Raw genomic sequence first — 17,244 nt, 5'->3', positions numbered from 1 at the left:
GGTAGTGGTGTTCCTTTAAACTTTTCTGTCAACAGATGACTTACGCCTCAGCTTAATCAACAAACCAAGGTTGTCCGTTGCTGGATAATCTAAGGACAGAGAAATCTGACTCAGTCACTTCCACCTATTTGTTATGGAGTGAGGCCAGAGAGTAGTGTTGTTTTTCTGAGGGCATTTTGGTTTCTGGTAGATATATGGGCTAAAGACTAGGTCAAAGGTTGTTCCAGCATATTATTAGATAATATTTATTTAATCACGTAAGAGAAACTGAAAATAAAATTTGGGGAAGACTCTTGGTCTCAATCTAACTTCTGTTAATAGTGAATATGCAGATATTACAAAACGCAGGCCAAAAATCTTCCCCACATTTATGTATCTGTTCCTCCCTGTTTTATTTCCAGTCTTTCTTTTTAGAAAAAAATCTTCTCCTGTCTTCAGATACACGTTTGGCTCCATCCTGAGCTGCAGCTGGGGCCGGGGCAGCATGAAGCAGTTGAACAGTTCTGAGCAGTTCAGGTGTGAGGGCAAAGGTACCTTTTTACGCCTTCTTAAGTGGTCAGCCTGAGCATACGCTGAACTGTCTCTCCATGTAATTTAGAGCATTCTGGTCCTTATGTAAAATAGATACTAGACTTTCAGAGATCCATAGATATATTATTTGTAAGTAGCCAGCCGGTGCCATTGTTGTGAGACAAACAGATCCCTCTTTGGAGGTGAAATTTTCTGTTTCCATAGTACTTCAAGCATTTCCTGGCTTGAGGAGCAAGAGACAGTCAAGGGTTTGAACTGAGGATTCCCCCTGTTAGCAAGATAACAGTTCTGAGACAGCAGGCTGGCTGCAGTAGTAGAATTGAGATGTGAGACATCATCAACTGAGAAATAAAAGCGAGACCACTCAATTCCCTTGAATTTACAACCTAAGCAGGATTTGATCCCAGATCTATAAATGTTGTGGAAAATATGTTAATCCACTGTAACAGGTACATGCTTCCTCTCTCTTCTCGCTAACAAATTTTTCTGTCAATTCTTCTTACAGTGCTTTTAAGTACAAACTGCTTCTTCACACTGATTCACTTACTCCTTCCTGAACTGGTTTCACTTTAAAGTCATACAGCCATTCTCTAGGCCTTTTCCCCATCTGAGCCTCAATTTTCTCAGTGAGAGGTTTGTGTGTGATAGATCTCCGGAATATGAAAGGACACATGTTTAGGAAATTTTCTCCATTCCTTGTTGTATATGGCAATGAATTCCTCTGGCTCCTAGCAGAGATTATCCACATGGCTACATTGTCCTCTCAAACCACAAAATCCACATTTAACTAATGATCTTGATCTTCCAAATAATTTTCAACACATCCTGTTAGTCAATATGATGCAATATGCCAACTCAATCTATCAGGATGGTGTGTCACAAAACCTGAAAAATTGTGAAACTAACAAGTGTTTCATGAAAACATGGAACATTCTACTGATACAACTTTGCTTTTTCAGGCAGAACCTGCCTACTATTCACACACAAATTGTCTTACATTGCTTTCTCTTGCACCTTATCCCAGAATAACTAAACTGCTTTGGAACAGACAGCTCTGTTTTGGTAGGAAGTTTCATATGGACACATCCCCATTCTGATACAAGCTATGATATAAGCACTTTCATATTGACATAACTGCCTCCAGAGTAGTGCAAAAACTATTGTTTAGATCAGCCGTTACTAGCAGGCATAGTGGCATTGTGAATAGTTTCATTGACTCAGAGCTGCAGCTCCATCTAACTAGAATGAAATGCCTGTTCAACTGGAAGAGAAAACCTGACAATGTTGATCCTTACGAAACTTTCTCTTTCGCCATAAGCCGTTCTGGTATAAAACAAACTGATGCTGTAACTGGTCAGTCCTGTCTGCTCCATTGTATGTCATGCTGTAAAGAACTGCAAGATTGTCTGACTGCTCTCCCCCTGTGACAGCAGCATTTCATGTTGCTCAATCTCCTGAGGATATCCCTCTGAGCACACTCTATTCACTGAGTAACCCCTCCCTGTGACCAAGTCTCACTTGGTTATTACCTTTTTGGTCTAATTTCAGTTGTTAGGTCTAGTCAGGGCCGGTGCAACCATTTAGGCGACCTAGGCGGTCGTCTAGAACGCTGGCATTTGGGGGGCACCATTTTCTTTGGCAGTGACCACAGCGGCCAGATCTTCGGCTGCCCTGGTCGCTGCTGGCATTTAGGCAGAGGGAGCTGGGGCAGGAGAGCGCGGGGAGGGCCGCCTGCAGCAAGTAAGGGGGGTGCGGCACACAGGGGAACTCCCCGCCCCAGCTCACCCCTGCCCTGCCTCCTCACTGAGCACGCATGTGGTGCTTCACTTCTTCCGCCTCCCAGGCTTGTAGCACCTAAGCTGATTGGCCCTGAAAGCCTGGGCGGTGGGAGAAGTGAAGCGGCCACGGCATGCTTGGGGAGGAGGCAGGGCAGGGGTGAGCTGGGGCAGGGGGTGCCCCAGGGCGGAGGGTCGGGTGTGGGGAGCTGCCGCGGGGGTGGACGCCTCAGGGAAGAGGGAGGGAGCTGCTGTGGGGGGGGTGCCTCAGGGGGGAGGGGGGAGTTGCTCCGAGGGGGGAGGGCTCCTCAGAGTGGGGGTTCGGGGACAGGGGAGGGCACAAGGTGGAAGATTCACCTAGGGTGAAAAGCATCCTTGCACTGGCCCTGGTTTAGTGTGTGGGTGCTGGGTGGAGTTGGTGTTCTGTGATATATTTTGTGTTTTGTGGATACAGACTAACACGGCTACCCCCTAATACTTGTTATATACAGTCGATCAGGCTAGAGGATCTGGTGGTCCCTTCTGGCCTTAACCTTTATGACTTCCTACTGTTCCCTGAGGCGCTCAGAATTGTGATAATAGGATGGAACTATGTAGCCAAGGACTTGATTTTTGCTGCATTGAAGTCACTTGGAGTTTTTATTGTTTTGTATCACAGTAGTGACTAGAACCGCCCAATCAAGGTTGAGAGCAAGACTGGACTTCAAATTTGTATTTGTCCTTTGTTCCTTTTTGTTAAAGAGAGCCTAACAGAGAATTCCAATCACTGCTTCACATGTGAGGCCTCCTTGAGGTGTTCAGGATGAAATGAAAACACAGCTCAGAGCAGGAAGAAAACATTTTGTCAAGAACAAATCATGTCATACCAACCAAATAGCTTTCTTTGACAGGGTAACAAGTCTTATGAGTGGGGGTGTGTGATAGATATGGTATATCTTGACTTCAGTAAGGCTTTTAATACTGTCCCCCATGACCTTCTCATAAACAAGCTAGGGAAATACAGTCTAGATGGAGGTACTATAAGGTGGATGCATAATTGCTTGGAAAACCATTCCCAAAGAGTAGTTATCAGTGGTTCACAGTCAAGCTGGAAGGGCATACTGAGTGGGGTTCTGCAGAGGATTGGTCCTGGGTCCCGTTCTGTTCAATATCTTTGTAAATGATTTAGACATTGGTATAGAGAGTACACTTATAAAGTTTGTGGATGATACCAAGCTGAGAGGGGTTGGATTAAAATTCAAAATGGTCTGGCAAACTGGAGAAATGGTCTGAAGTAAATAGCATGAAATTCAATAAGGACAAATGCAAAGAACTATGCTTAGGAATGAAAAATCAATTGCATGCATATAAAATGGGAAATGACTACCTAGGAAGGAATACTGTGAAAAGAGTTCTGGGGGTCATAGTGGATCAGCAGTTAAATATTAGTCATCAGTATAACACTGTTGCAAAAAAAGCAAACATCATTTTGGTGTGCATAAGCGGGAGTGTTGTAAGCAAGACACGAGAAGTAATTCTTCTGCTCTATCCCACACCGATAAGGCCTCAACTGGAGTATTCTGTCCATTTCTGTGTGCCATATTTCAAGAAAGATATGGACAAACTGGAGAAAGTCTAGAGGAGAGCAACAAAAATGATTAAGGGCCTAGAGATATAATCTATGAGGAAAAAGTGAAAAAATTGGGTTTGTTTACTGTACCCTGAAGTGCCCTGCCTTCTCCTGAACAACTCAGAGAAATAATAAAGTTCATTTGTTCCTCTAAAAACACAAAAACACATCCCAGTTTATCAATGTAGCTGAGGTGAATACATTCTTCCCTTGAAACACCTCACTGAGTTGGTTTATAGTAAAATAAAATGAATTTATTTACAATAGAACATAGGTTAACTGATGCTAAGTAAAAGAAATAAAGTTAGAAAGGGTTACAAGTAGGGCTGCCGAACGATTATAAAATTAATCGTGCAATTAATTGCACTGTTAATAATAGTATACCATTTATTTAAATATTTGTGCATGTTTTCTACATATTCAAATATATTAATTTCAATTACAACACAGAATACGAAGTGTACAGTGCTCACTTTACATTTATTTTTTATTACAAATATTTGCACTGCAAAAAACAAAAATAGTATTTTTCAATTCACCTAATACAAGTACTGTAGTGCAATCTCTTTATCATGAAAGTTGAACTTACAAATGTAGAATTATGTACAAAAAAACCCTGCATTCAAAAATAAAACAACATAGAACTTTAGAGCCTATAAGTCTAATCAGTCCTGCTTCTTGTTCAGCCAGTCACTCAGACAAACAAGTTTGTTTACATTTGCAGAAGATAATGCGGCTTGCTTGTTTTTTACAATGTTACCTGAAAGTGAGAAGAGGCGTTTGCATGGCATTGTTGTAGCCGGCATCACAAGATATTTTACATGACAGATTCACTCAAGATTCATATGTCCCTTGATGCTGCAACCACCATTCCAGAAGACATATGTCCATTCTGATGACAGGTTCTGCTTGATAATGATCCAAAGCAGTGGGGACTGACGCATGTTCATTTTCATCATCTGAGTCAGATGCTACCAGCAGAAGGTTGACTTTCTTTTTAGGTGGTTTGGGTTCTGTAGTTCCCTTATCAGAGTGTTGCTCTTTTAAGACTTCTGAAAGCATGCTCCACACCTCATCCCTCTCAGATTTTGGAAGGCACTTCAGATTTTTAAATCTTGGGTTGACTGCTGTATCTATCTTTAGAAATTTCACTTTGGTATCTTCTTTGCATTTTGTCAAATTTTCAGTGAAAGTATTCTTAAATGAATAAATAAATAATGAATAAAACGTGCTGGGTCATCATCCAAGACTGCTATAACATGAAATATATGGCAGAATGCGGGTAAAACAGCAGGAGACATACAATTCTCCCCCAAGGAGTTCAGTCACAAATTTAATTAACACATTATTTTTTTAACGAGCATCATCAGCATGAAAGCATGTCCTCTGGAATGGTGACCAAAGCATGAAGAGGCATATGAATCTTTAGCACATCTGGCACATACATATCTTGTGAGGCCAGCTACAACAGTGCCATGTGAACACCTTTTCCTCACTTTCAGGTGACATTATAATTAAGAAGTGGGCAGCATTATCTCCTGTAAATGAAAAACAAACGTGTTTCTCTTAGTGATTGGCTGAACAAGAAGTAAGACTAAGTGGATTTGTAGGCTCCAAAGTTTTATGTAGTTTTGGTTTTGAGTGCAGTTATGTAACAAAACAAAACTGCATTTATAAGTTGCACTTTCATGATAAAAAGATTGCACTTCAGTACTTGTATGAGGTAAATTGAAAAATACTATTTCTCTTATCATTTTTACAGTGCAAATATTTGTAATAAAAATAATATAAAGTAAGCACTGTACATGTTGCATTCTGTGTTGTAATTGAATTTGATATATTTGAAATTGTAAAAAAAAAATCTAAAATATGTACTACATTTCAATTGGTAATTTATTGTTTAATAGTTTGATTAATCACAATTAATTTTTTGAGTTAATCACATGAGTTAACTGCGATTAATCGACAGCTCTAGGTACAAGAAGATAAAAGTGTAAACATCTAAATGTTTAAAACTTAATCTAGCAAGTTTTGTTCAAGAATTTGCTTAGGATGGTCTTTCTCACTCACAGTCTTCCAGCAAGATGGTGACTGACTCTTTTCTTGGTCAAGATCTCTCCCAGAGGCCTAAGGGTGTTGGTGTCTTCCTCTTCATAGGTGAAAGAGAGAGAACATGAGGTTCTCTGCCCCTTTCCTTTATGGTCCGGTGGCATTTAAAGTGAATTCTGAGGATTACCCTTCAAAGTAAAATGTATTCATGCAGTAAAGAAGGCAACCTGGAGTCTGGTGGTGAAGGAGGCTCCATGATTTTCTTTCTCCATGTGTTTTTGCTGAAATCTAATTGATTTGTTTCCTGCCATCCCCTCCCCCTGCTGTCTTGAGGACTTTGTTTAATACTTATATGTAAATTGAGAGAAACACATATTTCTCTGTTTAGAATAGACTGTTTAACAACTTTTTCCTAGAAAGGGCTGTCTGCTTTTGAATATGTGCTAATAACATCATACGAGGGAATTCATAACTGTACATATGATGTTGCTACATACATTTCACTATGATATTATTGACTAGCAAGTTACTAGTTTTTATATGATACCTCACCAGGAATTTCTGTACAAAGAGTATTACAATGGTGTATAGGGTGTGAATTCAGGGGTGCTTTCAGTCACAACCAGCCAACCTGCCCCAAGGTTTGAAAAAGCTGTTACTTTACAAATCTTTTTTTTTATTTGCTCTTGCCTCTGTATATAGGAACAAGAGCTGATGTCTCTAAACCGTTTTTTAACCCTTGTTCTGAATAGCTCTTTGCTACTGAGTTTTCTAAGGCATTATAGCAATTTGCTCCTATTTTCCTTTAAGACAAAGATAAAGGTGCTTTAAGACTGCTCAGCTGCAGCCATGGAACTTTTCAATTTCTGAGATTTGTCCAGTGAGGTTTCTTAACACATGGAAGCAGAACTGAATTCCATTTCTAGTAAAGAGGTAACTTCTTAAGGAACTAAGAAACTGCTGGAATGTGGATGCATATTTTCAACATTCTTTTTCTTTTTTTTCTTATCCTGGACCTCCAAAATAACACTGAATGATTACAGTGCTGAGTTATGTACCTTCAGTGTTTGACTCAGCCCAGATGGAATCCTGAAGTCCTTATGGAATAGTATTGTCAGCTTTACATTATTTGACTGTAGTTGCTGAGAAATGTTTTACAACAAAAAACAGATGAGCCGCCTGAGATTAAGCAAGTGCATTACATATCATCTGACAGTTAGAATCCACCTTGCTGCACTATGGCATGAAACTAAAACCAAAAAATGACACTGGTGAGATAAAGACAGAGGAAGGAACCAAAAATCTGCTGTTTCCTAGGCAACCTGATGTGCCATCCATACAAATGCCCAGTGAGTGTCAAAGAACATTCCACAGCATCTTCAAAGCAACTCAAGGGAACATGCCCCTTAAGTTAGGTGATGTAAGACATTTTTCTCGCTACTTCTCTTGAATCATTGCAAACTTCAATGAAGCAGGTATGTGGCTGTGCTATTATGATCAAATCCTGGCAAAGTGAGACATGAGGTGCGGAGAAGATTAATGATGCAGTCCACAGGGGGAAAAACTTAAGAGATTAGATCTTTGAATCTAATTGATTTTATTATATATGAGAACAATTTTCCCAGCCATGGGTCAACAGCATTTGTACAAAGCTATGCCAGACTAATAATAATTGAAATTTGGATGTGAAGAGAATGTAGGAAACATGAGTTAAGAAAAGAAATTGCCCATTTGTGTCCAAAAGAGTGTGTAGAATTGGGACAGGTTTGTCATTTTGAGTCCCGAGATGGACTGCACAAGCTGTGACAACTAGAAGATCTGAGTGGTGGTGGCAAAAATGGTAGTGGTTCAACAGCATTCAGTAAGAGCTCCATGGCTCTTGCTCTGAACTTGAATATTCTTATGGTAAGATACTCTTGTTGCAAAACACTGAAAATATTGTTTTAATTTGAAGTAACTTTCTGTTACTGTCACAGCCTCCATCCTGTTACATTTGTTTAAACGATGGAAAAACTTTACTGTGTAGATGTCAAATAATGTTAAAAATTCTTACGTTAAACTTCCAAACTGGGTTTACGTCTCATCCACTGGCTTCTCCTCCTCTTCCTCCTTCTTGAATCACTGAGGTCACTTTTAAGCAAGATAGCGGTTCTCCAGATTAAGCTCAGGAAGCAGGAGCGGTATTATTGTAGACTGTATTATCATCAGTACCTGCACTTTTTACGCATGCACTCATTGTTGCGGTAGAGATGTAGGTCAGAAAAGGAACCATTAGCTCCAGTCTATGTTTAACAGCTGGTGTTAACTGTCTATTATTTCTCTTCAAATTAACTATCCCCAAAATAACTTGAGCACTAGTCTCATATGACAAGTTCATTTGTTCTGATAAATTTGCTTATCAAAGGGATCCTGCAGACTATAGATTACAACATTTTAGCACCTTTTTGATGGCCAACATACAGTACAACCCCAGATATATACCATCAGACAAGTTCAATTTCTCAGTTTTGTATTCCAAAAGCATAGACAATGTGTCCCAGCGTTTTCCTGGCTTTCAATATTTTTCTTTTTATGGCGTCTGGACACCCACAGCAAAGGCATTCTTCATTAGTTCAGTGTTTCCATTTCAAAGCTTTCATAAGGCTGTTTCTGAAAATTGGCAGATGGCCCTTTTCATTTGTTGATTACTGTATGTATTTTTTTTTTTATTTCACTCCCTTTAGAAAGGCCCAGACTCCTCTTAAATTGCTTTGGGGGATTCACTATCCAGTCAAAAACTGGGCTCCCCAGTTTGCAATAATATTTCTGTGCTAATGAAATGTTTCTGTTCCCCTTGAACCCAACTCGAGTCTGCTGAAACTCTGTACTGAATTACTATGCTGTATCTACAAATATTAAAGCTCATAAGACCCCTGTGAAGTGGACAAGTACTATGCTTGTTTTCCAGATGAGTAAACAGACTAAATGACTTGCCTACAAGATCACAAAGCAAATCTATAGAAAAAATAGGGAAGAGACCCAAGAGTCCTGCCTTCCACATGCCTGCTCTAAACACTGGCCTGCACTACACTTCCAGATGCTTTATTCTAATAATTTGCACCAAAAGAAATCAAAACAATATTAGACTGAACTAACCCGTTCTTCTAGTGGCAGGAGGAATAAGCTTATAGGACCCAACAAACTCTGTCTGTTGCATGTGAAAACCAACGCACTGAAAATGTACTACTAACCTAGTCCATTGTGATGAAATAAAGCTAATAGAGCTAGACTATCCTGGGATGGAGATCTGCCCAACCATTTATTTTGTTCTTCTGCACAGGAAGGGTCACAGATCCTATTCAGTGGGTTTCTAGCCTCTCCCTTGCTGCTGTGGGGACAAATTAAACCTGGCAAACTGTGGCTGTGTCTTTGCTGGGGGTGCGGTGGGGAGGATGACAAGTGCATTTGTACACACAGATAGCTGCTGCAATGCAAAATCCTAGTGGAATCAAGCCACAGGCAGCTTTTACTTCAGCATAGAGAGTCTAGATCAATAGCAGGTGGCAGTTGAGCTTCATGTAGCTCCAACAAGGTGTTTGTATCATTCCTACACACAAATACAATTTTTCCAGCTCTTTATTATTATTATTACTATTATTATTATTATTTATTATTACAGGAAAGTAGGCAAACATCTGGAGTGTCTAATAGTTTCACCACATAAAAAGAGCCTCCTTGTAAAATAAAATATCAATCAGAATAGTATATACTAAGTATTGTGTCTGCTAAGTTTCTCAAACAGTTTTTATTATGCCTGCAGAAATGCTGGACTCTTAGGTTTGTTTCTGTGCCTGCATATCATGGGCCACAGGCTCATTAGAAATGAAAACTTTTACTTTAGCCATCTGTGTACAAATAGCATACCTGTGTGCAGAAATATTGAGAGCAATCACAAAGCCAAAGTAATGTTTGAGGTTCACCTAGGCAGTAGATTTTGCAGTGTATCTTGCACAGAATGTATTTAAAGTGACCAGAGAGCGGAATCAGCTTGTTTGCCAGTAAAAATTGCTAATACTTTTCATTCTGAATGACCAGAAACTGAGAGTGCTGTGCTCAGTCCAGGGTTGGGAAGCAAGAACCTCATGTTGCTGGTCAAATTTTCAATAGAACCTAAATGATTTATGACTAGGTCCCACATTTAGGAGCTTCAATTCCAGTGACTTTCAATGACATTTAGATTCCCCAGGGCCTAATTCAAACCCCACTGAAGTCAATGCAAAGTCTTTCTATTGACTTCAGTGAACTTGGGATCATGCCCTAAGTGCCTAAGTCACTTGAAAAACGAGACCTAGGCTCCTAAGTTACTTGGGTGCTTTTGAAAATCATATTCTGTCTTCCAAGATGATTAAGGAACAGTATTGAAAGGTGCCAGAAAAAGCCGTATCCAGTTCCTGGCCAGTTAACTGCATTACAAGGCTTTGATGGTAGGGATGAGTGCGTCAAAAGAAAAGGAAATAGGGCCTGCTCCTGCTCCATTGCAGTCAACGGCAAAGCCCCAATTGATTTTAATGGATCAGCATCAAACTGAGGTGAGGACGAAAAGGTGACCCTCAGAATTCCTAGCAGTGAAAAAACAATGGAAAGAAATCCCAAATTTGTAACCATAAACCCTTATTGCTTGTATCTCTGCCCACTAACGTAACCTTACAGAAATGAAACTCAACTGGTACAGCTAACACAAAGTTATCTTCTACTATGTATGTGCTGGTGAGATGGAGAGAGAATGGCACTGCTACCTTGGTATTACATAGTAATTATAAAGCATTCACTTGCTAGCAAATGCTACACTTGAGTTAGCAAAATGGTTTTGTAGATAAGTGTCTATTTTCTCACCCTCAAAACATCCCAAATGGTGTTACTTTATAGATTGGAGCATGGGACACTTCAGCCAAAAAACAAATTTTACAGAGGGTTTAACCAAATTCCCTTCAGCAATTGTTGAGTTTGTAGACAATTTTTAAAATATTTCACATTTAAAAAAAATTCTAATGATTTTTGTTTTCCCCAAGTCCATTTTCAGCAAAAATGGCTGAAGCATGAAATTTAGCAAAGTCATTTCTGTGCTAAATTTTCCATATGTTTGACTGGGGGAAGAAATGAAAAATTAAACCAGTTTAAATGATTCATTTTCCAGAAAGAGGGCTCAGCTTTAAAAGCATGGGCAACACTTAAGAGGCAGGGTGAACTACGTGTTTTCTCTACCCAGCCCTAAAGTCACAGATCTGCTGCTCTCAGGTCATGTATTCACTGCAAAAGAGTGTGTATGTGTGGGTGTTCTGTAATATAATAGTTGTTAACACAAGATAGTTCCCTCCATATAGAACCCTCGTGGAGACAAGGTATGGTTAATTTTTATCTCCCTGTCAAGGTCAACCCCAGCGAAGGGTACAGCCTTGACTTCAACTAGCTATGACAAGCTAAAAGCTATCTTTGCCTCAACTCCCTCAACTTAAATCCTAGTGTAGATGAAGCATGGGTAGTTTTGACTTCATAATTGCTAGTTGAGGTGAACAGTATACCCCTCACCTGGGGCTGACCTTTACAAGGTACATTGCAATAAGAACTACCTTTGCCTTGTCTCCACTAGGTTTTTAAGGAGCTACCTCAAGATAGGTACCATAAGGTGAAAACCATCTTTTTGTCATGAAGACATAAATCACAGCTGTTCGGGCCAGTTGAATGTGGGAGAATAATCTCTCATTGAAAGAGATGCAGCAAATCTCTTCCAAAACCTGCCTTGCTATTAGACATAGCAGAAACTCATGGATGGGAAATTAACTGCTGATCCTGTGATTTATAGTGCCTAACTGTGAGGTGTTGCACATTGTGCAATATCCTGTACATTCTAAGTTTTTATTTTTGTTTTTTTCATCGTGAAGATACAGCCACCGGACGTGTTTCTACCTTATTAACTATGCCAGGCAAAAAAAGTCTTTGTAGCCAAACAATAGCAAAAACAAAGGTATGTTCACTTTAAGGAGGTGTAAACTTCAAAGCCTAGTAGGAATTATTCAAATACTAACATTCCAAAATACAGGCAATGTGTTATTACTGGGAAAAAACATAACCAAAACCTTGCTAGGATCAACTGGTGTAAATTAGCATAGCTCCATGGACTTCCACAGAGCTATACTGATTTACTCCAACTGAGGATCTGGCCCCTAGAAAGTACATACAAAAAAAAGTATTATGCAAAATGTAAGTTGTCGGTTTAAAAAGTCTCAAAATGCAGAAGCTGAAGTTCCTAGAGTAGCGCTGACTAGCTACATTTCCCCATCCTGAATATTACACTGTACATTTACCAATCTTAACAGAAAAACAGGCCTGGAAAATCTTTTCTAGGTGCACCCATGGCTGCGTTAGCATTACAATAGGAACTTTAATTTTTGTATTTTCGGGTTCTATTTTAACTGCTCAAAGCTCCTCCTGTGGGAAAACCTCCAGAGATGATCCAAGGGAGGAAAGCTCACCAAGGGAAACCATTGGCAGCCACGCCAGGAAAGAGTCCAGTGGCTGGCCCACGGAGCTGTGGCTTCTCCAATATTCACTGGAGATCAGGATCATCTGTGCAGAAGGCCTATGCTTCAACAATAGCTCCAGCCAGGGCCTGCTGTGTGCCTCTTCTCCAGTAGCCAGGCTTTGCAACTCTCATAGAGACAAGCTGCTAAGGAGGTGGACTCCCTTTCACGAGTGTAATTGCAGGGAAATGGAGTTTGCCTACTTCTCATGTGAGGAATATGGAGTTTAGTTTAGGTTAGCTATTTCTCTTTTTCTTTTATCTCTGCACCACTTCTCTTTTTTCCTTATCTCCCCACTCCGCTCTACCCATGGTCCTTGCCCTCCGCCTCACCCACAGGGTGTTCATTGTGCTGTGGGTGTGGCATGAAAGTTAACACAGCATCAGAGTTGAATTAAATTTTAAGTGGATTCTCCTCAGGCTTGGTGACAGGATGATGGGGGTAGTGCACTCATGTTCACTCCCTTCCCTAATGTAGATTCCCTATTCTTTGCAGGTGCTTTCCAGGGCTGGGGGAGAGGCAAGGAGGGAAAGCGGGATGGGGAAGAAGTGTCATTTTCAGCTTGTAAGCCATACAGCATTGGTTGTTTTTCTTAAAGCCCCAGTTCCTGCAGTCACGGGGTTACTTACAAATCTCAGTTTTCATTTAAAAAAACAAATTATTTCTAACCCTTGTGTTTCCACAGAAGAGATTGAAAACAAGACAACTAAAGGCTCAGAAACCAAAAGGCAAATTAATACCCCCCCAGCTCTAAAAATTATTATTACTGAAATTCTCATGATTTTAAGTCCAACTCCATTTACAAAAAAAGGGAGAGGGGAAAGATCATGACTCACGATCTCATGGTTTGGGATGCTGAGCCCTTAATGCAACACGAATTTCCTTCTGCATGTTTAAGTTAGATATACACACAGCAGGTGGGTGCATGGCAAGGTTCTGTGTGGGGCTGTTAGTTCAGCTGAGGCTTGAAAAATTCTAAAAGCAAGTATTAGAGAAATCATAATATTAGCAACAGTTCACCTGCCCAAAGTAGTGACCCCCTAACTCCAACAATTCACTATAAGCAAGTGGTTCTGGGGCTGCATGACAAACTAAGCCTTGTTTCTTTCAAAAGGGTTTGAGTACTTAGTTTAGAAGTAAAGTATCAAAACCTCACCTGTCATATAGTCCAAGTCCACCATAACTCTTTACAATGTGTCTTTCTTTCAAAGATTAAATGGTTAACATAGCAAACAGTATATTTTGGGGCGGGGGGGAGCTTAATCTGCTTCTAAACTCAGTTTGGAGAGTGAACCATAATTAAATTAATAGAAAATCCCTTTAGATGTATAAATGAAGGTATAACACAGGAAATATAGAGGAACTGCACACTTACCCAAAATGCATCTTTGAACTGCAGCTGTGTCATGCCTATTGATTTATCGAGGGGGGGGGAAAATCCTTTAACAGGTTTGCAGAGTAGCAGCGGCACTCGGCTTTGCTGCTGTTGCAATACACCAGCTAGAGCAGAAAGTGAAACACTTCTATAGTCCTGTCTCTCTTAAAATAAAAAACAGCACTGGGCAGTTTGAGGAAGCTCCATCTGCTACTGTGAAGAGAAAAAAAACTCACTAACCGAAAAAAAAAAAACCCCTAGCCCCAAACCTGTTTCTCTTCTGGTAAACAGTTAATATTGAAATGAGGAAGCAGAGGGATGTCAAATGATGTCAGTTTGCTCCTTGCCATGTGTGCACGTGAGCTACTGGCAAAAAGAAAAAGAAAAAAAAAGAGGTGATCACAGGATCTGATGAACTGCACAAAGAGGGAATGCAAAAATAAAGTAATAATAATAATCATAAGGAAACCAGCATAATAGAAAGAGACAAACCAGGGAGGAAATCAGATTAAAATAGTCACATGCTGAGGAGGCATTGCAGAAAAACTCCTGCCAAAAAGATTATGAAGAAATGCGGTGCATAAGTTCACACACACACACACATACACACAGGAAGTGTAGCTGCAAAGTTACATTTTGCAGCCCCTTAGCAGGACTGAGGCAATCACAATGTCTTCATACATATATTTCTCTGATTTGCAAACTGCCTTCATACAAATGTCTTTGTGACTATTTAAAAAAAAAAAGGCATGCACACTGACATTGGAATGCTAATCCAGAGCTTCCTCCTGACATCACTGTGTAAGGAATTTTAAAATGTGATGATTCAGTAAAATGAGTGCTAGGAATGCACCCAGTGTGATCTGTCAAGTCATTAGCAAATAAAATATTAAGAGAGGCACTGCCTTATTTACTAAGAAGCTGGATAAGTGAGGTCTAGAAGTAAACTCCAAACTCTTTAAAAAGTGAGGAGTGAGTGAGAGGTGAGTTAGAGTTAACAGCTAACAAGCACAGAGGTCTCAAGTTGTTAACCATTTTGAAGAGCAAACATCTAATCTAATAGTGTACAGAACACCTTACCCACAGAAGCACTGAAATGCAGTATTTAAAACAAGTAGCTAAATAGGATGACAGATATTTTTATAGGCCTGGAAAATAATAGATACTAATGTGGTAATTTTCTTTATTTGAAACTATGATTTATCTCTGCTTTCCTCTTTACTCTACGATCGAAGCAATTTGTCTGTCAGTCCCTTTCAAAATTTTTGAGGAGGGTTTATTTTAAAATTCGGACTGGAATTTGAACAAGGAGCCTTTTGAATGTGGGGTAGGGAATAGCCCATACAAAGCTCTGGAAATCTGGGTTTCCCAGCAATATACTATCCACTTCTAAACCTGGCCCACTATATGTTCATTATAAATTAACTCAATTAATTTTAAAATCTGATCTATTGAAACAGCACTCTTTCTTTGAAGGATCTCAAAGCATTTTGCAGGAGTTTCCCCTGCTCCTGCAGTCAGTTCCACATAGGTAGACCTTGTGGCCACACAGAGCCCTCTTGACCTCACTGGGCCGCCCTGTGGGCATAAGTGTCTGCTTACAGTGATCTAATTGTAGGATTCGTTCTGCAATTATTGTTACTGGACATGCGTGTAGTGATGCAAATGTAACATAAAATCGACATGTTTCCTCGCCCCCAAAGTTTACAATCCGAGACACTAGTCACAGGACAACTGTTTGGATCAAGAAGGGTGAGCAGAGGGTATTGATGAGGAGAACACGGTGGGAAGGATTTGTGGAAGTAGTGGGATTTCTGAAGAGGGAGGGCACTTGGTGGACTAGGCATATAAGACTGTTCAAACCAGCGTGGAAGAGACACGGAACCATGAATGGCAAGAAGACTAAGGGCTCAGTCATGCAAGGTGCTGAATACACTAGTCCTGATCAAGCACAGCCCTTGAGCAAATGCTTCACTTCAAGCATGAGAGTTGTCCCACTGCCTTCAATGGTCCTGCTTGCTGGCCCCAATCCAGTAAAGGATTTAAGCATAAATACTCACCATCTTGCACAGTCAAGCCCTAAGGGAATAATAAGGAGAGAACACTGGAAGAAGCATAGTGTAAAAAAGGGCAGTAAAAGGAAATGAGAGCAGAGATGTACAAGGACAAGTTTATCCTCAAATTGAGCCTCTCTTCTCCTGTGAGAAAGAGAAGTATTGTCTTCATTTTAGAGAGACAGCATCCTTGTGCTTCAGTTTCTCTCTGACTTATAGTCACAAAAGACAGTGGCAGAGCAGGAGTCTTGGAGCCAGGATTCCTGGGTACTATTCCTGGCTCTAACTACATATTCTAGTTTAATGATCCACAGCTGCAACTATATCGTTTCTCCTTTTTGATCAGAGCAACTAGTCAAAGTTTAGGGCTCTGTGGGTGTTCCAGTTGGGAGTAGAAATTTGTGGTAGCCAGGTGTTTCTTTGTAAATAAACAAAACTACATCAAGGAATGTACAAAGTCCTGTGTCTCTGAACACGGAAGGAACCAAGAACAAAAAGGAATAATTTCTTGTTTTACCAGTCCCCTCCCACCCTGTGCACTCTTTGAGCCAACACCAAACCCAAAAACTCTCTCTCTACCTTTGTGTTCTTGTCTGTGACCTCAGTGGATGTGTGTCCTCTCTCACACACACCTACCCAAAACAATACTCAGCTCAAAAGCTCCTAGGACGGTTCACATGCACTTTTGTCTGAGGGGCTTATGTTTCCAGTTCTGTTAATTGAGGGATGAGTTCACACCTATCAACCCCAGCATGGATTTTAACCAAACTCAACAAGGTTTCTTTCACCCAGTTCATTATTAAAAAAAACAACCAATAACCACTACTATTGTCAATAGCCACAGCATCAGGGTTAGAAATACTGGCCTCTCTCACAGATTACTTCCTCATTAACTAGGGACTTGACCTTGCATTGTGCTGAGCATTATGGTGGCCCAAACTGAAGCGTAGGGAACTACTCACATGCTTATACTATTCAGTACATGTTGATGTGTTTTGCTGGACTGGAACCAGAGTGCTCAGAAGCTTGTAGGATGGAGTCCTAAAGGAACCGTTCTTCTATCTCGGTTGTTAGAGAGAAGTTACATATAGATGAACAGATTTGACATACTCCATCCAGCAGAAAGCAGTCTTACATAGCACAACTATACAGGATGAAATATCTGGAAAAGTATTGCTTAGCCTGGCAGATGACGGATATTAATAAAGTACATATAGGCTTTGTTATGCAAGGAAGGGATATATGCATTTCACTGCCATATTAACAACAATTTAAGAAAGCTATTAGCTGTAGA

General features: G+C 40.2%; 1 protein-coding gene across 2 annotated transcripts in view; it reads right to left on the bottom strand.

Moving 5' to 3' along the window:
• Positions 1-14,224, bottom strand: part of PSTPIP1 (proline-serine-threonine phosphatase interacting protein 1) — a 97,323-nt gene extending 83,099 nt beyond the window's left edge. The window contains exon 1 of one of the 2 annotated variants that reach the window (XM_030578764.1): positions 13,897-14,224. In XM_030578764.1, the coding sequence (XP_030434624.1) occupies positions 13,897-13,929 (33 nt within the window). In that variant the 5' untranslated portion in view covers positions 13,930-14,224. Of the gene's footprint in view, positions 1-13,357; positions 13,424-13,896 lie in introns of those variants that run through there. The other variant, XM_030578765.1, reaches the window with a different exon arrangement.
• Positions 14,225-17,244: the final 3,020 nt, after the last annotated feature.

Source organism: Gopherus evgoodei, chromosome 10 (assembly GCF_007399415.2).
Source record: "Gopherus evgoodei ecotype Sinaloan lineage chromosome 10, rGopEvg1_v1.p, whole genome shotgun sequence".
Taxonomy (NCBI): domain Eukaryota; kingdom Metazoa; phylum Chordata; order Testudines; family Testudinidae; genus Gopherus; species Gopherus evgoodei.
This window is presented reverse-complemented; position numbering and strand designations above follow the sequence as displayed.